The sequence below is a fragment of the Eublepharis macularius genome, chromosome 3 (assembly GCF_028583425.1).
Source record: "Eublepharis macularius isolate TG4126 chromosome 3, MPM_Emac_v1.0, whole genome shotgun sequence".
In the NCBI taxonomy this organism is placed as follows: Eukaryota; Metazoa; Chordata; class Lepidosauria; order Squamata; family Eublepharidae; genus Eublepharis; species Eublepharis macularius.
The window spans coordinates 90,138,145-90,150,234 of NC_072792.1; the positions used below are offsets into that span (position 1 = coordinate 90,138,145).

General features: G+C 40.2%; 1 protein-coding gene across 1 annotated transcript; it reads right to left on the reverse strand.

Moving 5' to 3' along the window:
* Nucleotides 1-1,049: 1,049 nt before the first annotated feature.
* CRYAA (crystallin alpha A) lies at nucleotides 1,050-4,886 on the reverse strand. Its single transcript, XM_054974623.1, has 3 exons — nucleotides 4,698-4,886; nucleotides 3,159-3,281; nucleotides 1,050-1,259 (listed from the first exon to the last, which is right to left on the reverse strand). The coding sequence occupies exons 1-3, from the start codon at nucleotides 4,884-4,886 to the stop codon at nucleotides 1,050-1,052; spliced, it is 522 nt and encodes a 173-aa protein (XP_054830598.1).
* Between the last annotated feature and the right edge of the window lie 7,204 nt (nucleotides 4,887-12,090).

The window sequence follows — 12,090 nt, forward strand, 5'->3', positions numbered from 1 at the left end:
GCATACGGGGTTTGTTCCAAATAGAAGATCCATCTACCTGGGCTGTTATGAATAATTGCCTTGCATAGGAAGCAGGCCAGTTTAAATGAAACCTTGTGCAATTATAAAGTCCCACAGCTGAGTGCTTTTGCACTGCCATGTTTAAATCAGGCATAGCTATTGTGTTCAGAAGAAGCAAGAAATTAAAAGAGTTGTGCTGCCATTTGTGAGATAAATTGATATTCTGGGGAGAAGTTGTAGTATTGTATTTATGTTTAAATCACTGAGTCTCTTGGGTGACATTAAGAAGGGAACACAAGTTGCTTGTTTCATGTTTTCTTTATTGACTGCCACTGACTGAGTTCTCAGATTGTGTGCCAGATATCAGTAGAACAGGTGGAGCTATGTTAGAATTACAGCAAGATTAAGGAAGATGGTGGGATACAAGCAGGCCTGGGGAGAGCTTGGAAGGGGTCTGAAGCCTCAGCACTGTGATGGACCCTGAGGGGGGTTTGCAAAGACAATGGAGGCATACTTGTCCTTGCACCAGTTGCCACACTGTAGTGGATGTAAAGTGTTACATTTAAGAAAAACTTTGCTGAAAAAACATTACACCCCCACCAACTTCTGTGTCATAATTTCTCCTTTTACCTGAAAGAGCTTATGGCACACTCATTGCAAGCACCATACGCTCTTCATGGTTCTTTTCCTCAGCCATCAACTTAGCTCTCATTTGCTTCTGTGTCTGAATTGCTTTAAGAAAGAACACCTCATGCATTGAGAGCTACAGCTGCCTGTTACTTCAGTTGGGCGTGTAGATGTTCTAGACCCTTTCAGCAAGTACATCAGCTCTGCAGTGTCTTTCATGCCACCCTCACATCACAATGTTTTAGGCTTAAAGCTTCCAAGTCCTCTAGGTGCTCACCCAGCCTCTCATTCCATCCAAGAGAAAAATTAGAACAACAAAAAAAGAAACCCTTCTAGATATTCACTGATATCTATGTAATGGCTCTGTGAATGAGGCCTGTAAGTGGTGGCAGCCTTGATGCTTCAGCAGCAGCAGGTTCAGCCTAGGAAGAAGGAGCCGAGGTTGGCTTCTCTTCACGGGATACAGGAATAGGTCTCTCACTGTGGCTGGGGTCAGTGCTGGACTGGACCTTGGGGGCAGCGAAGGTCAGCATGCCATCAGCAGACAGAGAGCAGGTGATGGCCGACTGGTCCACATTGGAAGGGAGGCGGTACCTGCGGTGGAATTCACGGGAAATGTACCCATGGTCATCCTGAGAAAAAATAAGAAAGCCAATGATGTTAAAAATGTAAACTGTGTGGAATATGCTTGCGTCTCCAGAAGGCAATTAACAGGTGTAGACCTGGACCATTTCCCTACCTTCTAGAAATAGCGCAACACTCATGGAATGCGGGTGGCTTCCTCACACTATTTCTGATGTCACCTGGATGCAGGCAGTGATGATTCCATTTTCATAGTGCCACGAAAATGGAATCATCACTGCCTGCATCCGGTTGACATCAGAAATAGCGTGAAGAAGCCACCAGCATTCCATGAGTGTTGCACTATTTTTAGAATGTGGAGAAACGGCCCTAATTATCAAACCAGAATAACAGATTATGGAAGTGACTCAACATATATTAAGAACCCCTTTCTTAGCGCAGGAGGTCCTATACTGAAAACATTCTTTAAAAATGCATTCTCACCTTTTCTTAATAAACTTCACATTCTACGAATTCACCTGAAATATCATACCACTGTGGTCTTCTGGTTGGAACACTTTCCTATAGTTTAAAGTAAATCTGCCATCTAGTGGTTTCAGTTCAGCTCATCCTATCCTCCAAAGATGGGGTGAACAATTTCAACTTTTCTTTGCTTGGAGGATTCCAAGGAGTAGAAAGGAATAGAAGTTACCTGTCCAAAAATATTTCCTGATGCCTCTTTTGCTATCTGACATGTTCTGACCGGAAAAATGGATGGTTGCATGAATCCTAACAAATTAATTGTTAGAAAACCACAGTACCATAATGGCTGAGTTTACATAAAATGTTTTAAACCTGCAGGAGATTTTAAATTTTAAAAAATGACTCACTCTCTCTCTTCCCCTTCATCCAGCCCAGCAAGAAGAAGGAATGAAAAAAATGCAGCAGAAGCCAGATCATGCCCACTCCCCTCCAAATCAACATAACTGCCTTGCTGCAGACAGTAGCAAACAATTTTGCTCTTTCAATTGTGCTTTTTACCATGCCTCTCCTCCCCCAAAGACATGATCTTCCAGTGGTCCTTGTTAAGCAGTCCGTTGTCTGAGGTTGTAACATGATATGCCAGACATGTGTCAGGTCATGAGTATGCAACCAAACACGCCGTCAGATGGACATTGGGGTGCTCACTTTAAAAAGCACTCATTTGCTCGGTGCTACAAGGGAGCACTATAAAGGAGGAGGAGAAGCTCCTGGTTTCCATCCCACTCCACTTCTGGGTTCCTTTAGAAATTTGTTTTATGGTTCTTAACTCATGCATACTTGTAATTGTCCTGTGAGATGTAATTATTGTTCCAGTTTTACAGAGGACTAACAGAGCAATCCTAAGCAAAGTTACTCCAGTCTAAGCCCATTGAAATCAATGGGCTTAGACCGGAGTAACTCTGCTTAGGATTGCACTGTTAGGCTGAGTAACTTGCCAAAGTCCATTTCAACAAGGGGAAGGCAGACAGATCTAAGGTACAAGCACCATATTTTACTCTATGATCCACAGATGTTTTGGTCCTGTTGGTATCAGTGGATTTTGGATATTCAAAGCCTTTCCATTTAAGATGTGTTAAATTTCCAGTTTTCTCATATTCTTTACTCTGCAGTGTTTTATTAACACTTCTTATCCATACTGGTTTATAAAAGCTCAAGCTTCACAGTTAATTCAAAGTGATTAAAGCACAAGCTGTTTCTTGTAGCAGAAGGGTACATTCTTTCTATAATCAGAAATCATTACTTAACAATGTCTACAGGCTGATGAATGCTACAAAGCACATGGTGAGTGATTGGTAATTTAAAAAGCTGAACATCACATTAGCATCATATTCCATGTTTGCCCTTTCCTACAGCAAGATGCACATTGAATACTTGGAGACTGAATTTTCATCTAAATAATTTACTCTTGTGTTGGCACCCCCACTTACCTGTCTCTCATTGTGTTTGCCATGGATTTCCACAAAGTCATCGATGACCTTCACACTCAAATCTTCAGGGGAGAAATGTTTTACATCCAGAAAGATTGTAAACTTGTCCCGGTCAGACCTCACCTGCAATTGAAATGATGATACACCAGCACCCCATTAGAATTCAAATGTTCAGGACTTGGTGATCATTTTAAAACTTAAGTACTTCTTTTCATATTTACTCTGTAGTCTGTTAAACTATTGGTGACAGCTAGATGATCAAGGCCTAATCTGAATCCCAGTGGAATCAATGAAATCATTTTAATAACTTTCGGAGTATGGACTGTTGTTTTCAAAAGATTTTTTTGTAAAAATAAATAAATAAAACAGTATTGTGAGTATTTGAACTACAAAATGTTCAATAGGAGTGCATTGGTTTACCCATATATGTATAAAGGCTTGGCAAGCCACAAATATTCTGGATAAGGCTTAGCACAAGAAGGAAAAAGATATCCTTGACAATTGAACCTGGTTCTGGTTTGAACGCAAGGGTTACCTATTCCAGTGGGACAAAACTGATTTAAATCTAATAATTCTGAATGGACAAGTTTGGAGACTAGAATGTGAAGCTGTTATCCTACTTGCTTTTGCTTATGAGCTGTTTTCATTGCATTCTGAGGCTTCTTCATTTTACTTTCATTCTTTTTAATTTCAGTACTATTGTACCATATGATTACAATTATGGCAATTATTTAGTTCAGATTTATTCTAACGTTATTCTGTGACATTTCCTAGATGATTTCTTTGGCCCCAGCACCACAAAGTAGATTTAGATCCTTTTAACTGTTGTTGCAACTACTGTAGCATCATGACTATAAAAACCCACTCACATAAACACACTACAATAGCCTTGAGTCCTACAGCTGATGTTTAAAAGTTGTCACCACTTTTCATTTGCTGAATTTTTGCCAGATTTCTTAAGCATACCTTTAAAATGTTTGCAGAAGATTTTTTTTAAAAGCTTAAACAGGACTAAATTTCAGAATTAAAGAACAAAGTACTGGCTTTTTTGGTATCATTCAGGCTGTTGTCCCTGAGAGGTCCTCCAAATGGTATAACAGTAACAATACTTTTTTAAGCAGAAATATGTTTATGTTCACTTTAGTCTGAATTAGCTTCTACAGAGAAAGAGGGAGAGAGAGAAATGAATGCACTCATACAGAAATTTGCTTTCCTCTAAATATTCAACACACTCCTTTCAGATATGCACCAATTATTATTACAAAAAACATGATGCACTTATTCTGATGCTTTTCCTGAAGCTGCTATCACAAAATTCTTTAACTACACTTATTTTTTGCTTAAGTGATAATGAGTTCATTCTGGCTTCTAGTGCATTAAACTAATTAAATCATAGAAATAACTGGTGGTATGTCACTATTAAAACAACCCCGTAAAAGAGCATAATAGTGAAATCCTAAGCAGAGTTACTTTAGTCTAAGCCCGTTGGAGTAACTCTACTTAAGATTTCCCTGTAAATGTATTCAACAAGAATCTTACCTCAGAAACTCCTGACTCCAGAACAGTGCGGAAGAGAGATTGCCTGTAGTAAGGGCTGATGGTAGAGGAAAACAAAGGCAGGAGATCATACTCAAAAAGACCTTCTCCAAAAAACTGGTCAAACAAACGGCTTGGAATTAAGGGACCAAGAGCTCGTTTGAACCAGGGATGCTGAATGGTAATATCCATGATCTTACTGCTGAAAGCTGGGAGGTGTAGAGAAGACAGTGCAGTCGCTTTGGTGACAGTGAGATCTTTGTTGGACTGCACAGTGGAGATGTAGGAAACTTCCCTCTATATATACCACTTTGACAGAATGAAGGCATTAGTGGGATTTCTCTGGAAAGACATGATCTCATGATGAAGGCCAATCTGGTCAGCAGAAATGTAGGGGCTGACCTGAGAATGACAGTCTGGTTAGAATCAGTGCCAGATACCTATGAACAGCAGTTGGCTGGGCTACAACATTCTCTCTCTGAACCTGCTGTTACCTCCATATAGAGGAAAGAAACATCAGCCCTCACCTGGGCAAGCAGATTCAAAAGCCATTGCAATCACCATTTTTTAAAAAAGATTACATTTCCTAGCCTTTATTGCCTACAAGTTTATTTGATCTTTCTGAAGCCCAGGGGAAAGGAGGAATTTCTCTGAAATATATTTTACAGAAGATTAGGGATATTTTAGTCCAGGAAAGTAGGACTGCCAACTTTGGACCCCCAGACATTGAAAGCTGTTGGCCACAATTCACCCACCCTGATCTAACAAAAAGATTGTATGAAAAATATCACATGACTTGCCCGCTGCCTGGGACCCCAATGTGACCAGACCCCCTGGAAATTTCCCCCCCCCCCAAGTCTTGCACCCCTCCCAGCAGGAGCATCTCTTGCGTCAGGTCAGGAAGGTTGGTTTTCTGGTGTATGTAGAAAGAAATAATAAATTACTTTATCATGTCATGCAGTTCTTTAAAATCTGAGCTGGATTTCAAGAAACTATTAGGAAACAAGACATTGATCTGAACTGTATGTAATTTTAAAATGGAATTAGTAGAAAAACAAACATTTTTCCTATGGAAAAAAACCACAAAGGAAAATCATGGGTATTGTTCAACTACTGTGTCAATGGTAGAAAATATGGCCTTATACAGCCAAGGCTGTGCTAGATGCCAGAAACCTATGTTGTCCAACCACTTTTTAAATCTACCACAACAATTATGAAGCTGTGTGTAAATAAACTGCTATTTCCTTTTGCCTCTCAGAAGGCAAAATGCAGATTCTGGTTGCAGATATTTATTGATAGCATAAAATTCTCTTATAGGCTTGTTAACAGCAGTGGTTTACTGCAAGTCATTACTGAGCTGAGGTAGATCTAATATGGGTTTGACCACCATCTATACCTCAAAGCCTGTGTAGGCAAAACAGGTGCATAGCATTGTACCACTTTAGTAGGGGCAAATTTTCCTACTGTGCCTTATGATATGTCAAAATAAAGTTAAATTCATATGCCAAGCTTTCAGAGTGACTGGTTACATTATGGGTAGCAACTGTGGAGCAAGTGGAGGATAAGAAAGCACACAGGGTTAGAAAGAGTGCCTATCTATTTCCACTTCCTGCACTTTCAGTTTAATTCTGAAGCACCAAACAGACACTCAGACATTGTCATGCAGATGCCCCCTTTATGTAACACAAAATTGTGTGGGCAAAAGCCCTGTGCCAACACTTGCTGTGGCAACTTTGTTTTGATTAAGTTGTTCTGACCTTGTATCATTCCTCAATCCCCCCTCCCCCTGCTGCCTTTGGTCATTCCTCTAATGCAAACAATGATATGTATACCCACATCAGCTTATCAGCTTCATCTTCCTGAATGTTTGTTGTGGTTCTTTCTTGCACAGGAGTATACTCTACCAAGGGGGTATCCAAGGAATGTTTGAGAATGTATCAACAATTATTGGGAATCTGTGCTTCAGTGTCATCATGGAATTATGGAGACCATATACAACTTTTGAAAGTTGCTTATGATGTTGCACTTAAAAATATGATTGATTGCATTTATTTATTTCAGTATTGTATACTGCTTTCCCCCATGTAGCCAGCCAGTCCATCGTCATTCAGAAGTATTTAAGTAATCTCCCTACATCAAGTCCTGTGGTATTAGAATAAAATACTACATTTGGATCAGAACTAAATAAAAAGTGGTGGGAACCCAAATACATCAGTACATTTGAGAAGTCCCCTAGATCACAATGAAGCCTCCATTTCCACTTCAGAAATACAGTACATCACATTCATAACACCTTGCCTTATATCAAATCAGACATCTGGTCCATCCAACTCAGCATTGTCTTCTCTGATAGGTAGTAACTCTCCAGGACTTCAGATAGGAAAAGGTAATCCAAACACCTGCTACCCAAGATCCTTTAGCTTGAGATACCAGGAACTAAATCTGAGACCCATATTTTACCACTAACACTGCAATCCTAAAAACACTTCTCTGGGAGTAAGCTTCACTGAATGGATCTGAGTAGGATTCTGTTCTAACCAAGCATGTGGATAGGGGTGATCTAATATACTTCATACACTTGGACTTCCAAAAGGCTTTTGGCTCCTGACTGAGTAAGCTTAGAAGTCATGGAATAAGAGGATAGGTCCTTTTATGGATTAAAAACTGGTTAAATGACAGGAAGCAGAGAACAGGAATAAAAGGACAATTCTCACAATAGAGAGGAGTGAGCAGTGGAATCTTACAAGGATCAGTACTGGGACCAGTATTATTTAATTTGTTCATAAATTATCTAGAATTGGGCATAAGAGGTATAGTGGCCAGGTTTGCGGCTGGTAAGAGGATGGGTTGTGAAGAGCTCCAGGAGGAGCTCTCTTGGGTAAGTGGGAAACAACATGGCAAATGAAGTTCAGCATAGGTGAATGAAAGGTGAAGCACATTGGAACAAGAGTCCTTACACTGCTGGGGGTCTAAACTGGGTGAGATTGAAAGCGATCTTATGGTTGTAGTGGACAGCTCGATGAAAATATTGACTCAATATGCATCAACAGTGAAAAGGGTAAACTCCAGGCTGGGGTGGGGAACAGCAGGATTTCAAGAGTTAGAGCTTCCATCTGCCTGTCCAACAAAGGGAGTTCTGACTCTTGAAAGCTTACACTTTGAAAATCTTGTTGATCTCTAAGGTGCTGCTGGACTGAAATCCTGATGTTTTACCAAAGCCCAACAAAACTATCCATCAAAAATTATCCATGCTGATTATTAGAAAAGGGACTGAAAACAAAACGGACATGCCCTTGCATCAATATATGTTAAGGCCTCATTTGGAATACTGTGTGCAGTTCTGGTACTGTGTATCAAAAAGGATCAGGGCTTTTTTTCTGGGAAAAGAGGTGGTGGAACTCTCAAGAGGGAAATGAGGGAGAAAAACACGGGCCCCCTTACAAAATGGCCATTTCCTCCAGGGGAGCTGATCTCCGTCTGGAGATCAGAGGGTGGGGCTGCTGTGCACGAGAGCTGCTGGAACTCTGTTCCACTACGTTCCCGCTAAAAACAAGCCCAGAAACAGATACTGCAGAGCTGGGGAAAGTACTGAAGAAGGGCTGGAGTACATTTCTTATAAGGAAAGGTTGGGCAGACTGGGACTTTTCAGTTTAGAAAAAAGATGACTAAAAGGGGACATGATATAGGTTTATAAAATTATACATGGGGTAGAGAGAGTGAATAGAGAGAATTTTTTCTCCCTCTCCCATAATAGCAGAACTCAAGGGCACCCAATAAAGTTGATGGGGACTAGATTCAGGCCTGAAAAAAGGAAATACTTTTTTACTCAATGAGGAATTCCTGAGCGTGGATGGTTTTAAAGAGAGAGTAGACAGATTCATGGAGGATAGGTCCATCAGTTGCTTCTAAAGGGAACCTCCACATTCACAGTCACTAAATCTCCAAAAACCAGTGCCAGGAGGCAACATCAGGGGAAGGCCTTGGCCTCCATGCCCAGTTTCAGGCTGTCCATCATAACTGGTTGGTCACTGTGCAAGACAGGATGCTGGACTACATGGATCACTGGTCTTATCCAGCAAAGGTCTTCTTGCTTGGCTGAAATCATACATGCATTGAAATATGGAGGGAAGCTGAAATGTTACTGTAAATCAACCTCTTGCATGGCCTCAGTTGATTCAATAACTTGATATTCATATATTTAGAACTGCTTTTCTGTTCTTCACATGCACGCAGTCATGGCAGAAGTAGGGCTGGAATACTTCAAGTGGCTCATGAGAATTCTACCTGTGCCAGTTTTAGCAAGACACTGAAAAGTCCTTTTCCACGTAAATGCTTTGAACAACCACTGTTCTGTTTAAAGCTTCATATCTAATTCACAATCCCATGGGCATACAGGATTTATTTATTTCAAAACAATAACTTGGAGACAAAAAGATGTCCTTAGTGCCTATTTTCAGAAAAAATGACATTGAGGCTTAGTGGGACCACAGTCTAAACAGAACTACATCATAATTTTAATTATTAAATATAGAGCTAAAAAAGAGGTCCTATTATAGTAAATGGAGTTTCTTATTATCTTAGCCATTTTTGGTTTTCAGTGTGTATGATAAAGAAAGAAATCTTCAATCTGCATTACATTTTCACAAATATTCTTGTTCTTCATTATTAATTTTAAGTACACATGTTCTTTGCAGCCTCCAGAAACTCTTTGTGTTCAAACTGAAGGCAGGACTAGCTGAAGTTTGTTCTGAGTTATATTGTAACGATGGCTAAAGACTTACTTTTTAAAGAGGTTAAAAATCCTTATAATTATTTGGTAGTTATTAATTCTTATAAATTCATCCTTATGTGATGAAGAAATACAACTACATGAAATAGTTTTAGATGGGTAGCTGTGTTTCCTTTCAACAAACTCTTTCCATTGTTGTTTCTCTAGTCTATGGGATGGTAGGGTGGGGGGAGCAGATTTACACATAAACACAGGACATTTCCCAGTAAAACTGAAAAACACATCTCAAAGAAAGCAAATGCCCTTAGTTCTAAGATTAGCGCACCTTGAAGCCCATTATAAAAGTATCAGAACCATAACAAGTCTAATTGCTTTCTATGGGTCTCATACACAACAGATAACTTAATCTTATTGTGGCCACTGATGACTGTTAACCTCTAGTGGGCCCATTTCTCCTTTGGTCTGGGAAGCCTCATCTTCATTGGCTTCAGTTGGGAGGCTGCTCCCACAAAGACCTAAGAGAAAAGTCTCAAAAACAGAGTAAAATGATAATTGAACAGAGTGACATAAGTCCTTTCTTGTCAAGCATTGAATCCTCCCCAGCTAAGTAACATTTAGACTTACAGGGCAGGTATCTCACCTTTTATTTATCTGTCTTTTTATCTGCCCTTCTCCAAGGAACTCAGGATAGTTCACCCTTCCTCCTTTTTTCACAACAACCTTTGATGTTTAACTGGGAAAATAACTGGTCAAAGTACCCAGTGAGGTCCATGGTTGAATGGGGAATAGAACCCAGGTATCTGCACTTAGTCTGACAGTCTAAGGACACTAGCTGTAACATGCTGTGTACGCTGATAATATCCATCATTTATACTATCTGACTGTTTGATGTACACCCTTGAATCATAAGCATAAAGCCATCTGTAATAAAACTAATTTTCAATCAATTCATTATATGTTAACCAAGAAGTTACTTAAACCCCTGAGTTGGGTTGGTTTTGCTGTCTTCCAACTCACACATTACTTCAGCAAAATCAAAAAGAGTCCAGTAGCACCTTTAAGACTAACCAATTTTATTGTAGCATAAGCTTTCGAGAATCAAGTTCTCTTCATCTCGAAAGCTTATGCTACAATAAAATTGGTTAGTCTTAAAGGTGCTACTGGACTCTTTTTGATTTTGCTACTACAGACTAACACGGCTAACTCCTCTGGATCTATTACTTCAGCAGTCATTTTTAAGCATCAAAGCCTGAATGCCAACACTGTGTTCCAGGTCCTCAGCATTGTATAATTTTGCCTTCCTGTCACTTTTTTCTACCCTATTTTAAATTGGTGAGATTCATTTCATTGCACAGTTTTCTGCCTTAGTTTGTAACAGGTTTTCCATTTCAGCTGTATGTTGGAAAAGCTAAATATCAGCTCTCTTTATACAAAGGCAGATATTTATTTTATCTAAAGAATTTATATAATGTCAACAGTCTGCCTGGGTGCAGCCAAAGAGGCTTAAAAAGTTACTAGCCATCTCATTTTTCCACCTCAGAGCCCATGTCCTGAACACTGAACAAATCCCATCAGTGCTTGGGGCGTATAATATCATTGTTGTCAAATCAATGGTGAATGTACGTGGTGTTAATCCCTGGCACTTATTCAACCAAGCTCAGCAACTTTCAGCAGCACAATACACTCCCATGTCTTCATCAATGGATTCATATGGAGAATGACATGCTCAACACCTCAGTCCATAGACCTTACATGACAGTGGGAATGGGAGACAGCAAGAGCCAAGCGAATACAGAAAATGGTATTGGTGGGCTGGGTGGGTTATGGCCCTCTTCTGGAAGAATAAGGCCAAATGGGCCAAGGTGAAGCATTTTCTAGCCCTACAAGATGCAATGGCAGGTCTATGGCTCAGAGCTAGAGCTTTGCTTTGCATGCAAAAAGGTTCCATATTCAGTCTCTGGCATCTCCCATTCAAAGATAACAGATCCCTCCTGGCAACTAGTGGGAGGGGAGGGTGGTGAGGAGTGGGGAAAGGGGCATTCCCTAGCATGCATATGCCCCCATGGCAGCTGCCAATGACATCACTTCCAGTGTAACTTGGAAGCAATGCCATTACTTCTGGGTTGCATTGAAAGTGTCATTATTGGCTGGAGATGCAAGTTCGTTCATTTCCATTTTCCCAGCCAGCCTCCCAGCCTCCACCAATGGTGGGCAATCTCTGGGCAGGCTGCCTCCTGTGATTCACCAAAGCAACAACGGGAGACCGTTGTAACTATTTATTGTATATTTATTGCATTATTTATTGTATTTATAACATTGACTTATGCACTTTTGCACTTTGCACATTGATAAATTTGTGAAATAAGTATACAATTGCCTTTTGATTGTATTATTCCCGGAATTGTTTCCCTCCTGTGATTCACCAGCAATTGGTGTGCAGAGGCTAAAATCGCCCGGATATTGCTCATTATTGGCAGGAACTGAACAAACAGGACTGGACTAGCTGGACCAGTGATTTGACTCAGGTAGTTACATATATTAAATGGGAGAGCAGCACTCCCCAACATGACAGCTTTCCAGGGGCTGATGAAGAATTTTTTAGAAACTGAACATGCTGAAGAGGTGTTATTAAAGCTATGCATAACCTCATTGCCTGACATTTTGTGC

Bases quoted from the DNA above. Each gene is read 5' to 3' on its own strand.
- CRYAA (XM_054974623.1), bottom strand. From the start codon at position 4,886: ATGGATATTACCATTCAGCATCCCTGGTTCAAACGAGCTCTTGGTCCC. The intron at 3,282-4,697 runs GTAAGATTCTTG...TTTCAATTGCAG, and splicing joins TGGAGTCAGGAGTTTCTGAG to GTGAGGTCTGACCGGGACAA. The intron at 1,260-3,158 runs GTAAGTGGGGGT...ATTTTTTCTCAG, and splicing joins GCAAACACAATGAGAGACAG to GATGACCATGGGTACATTTC.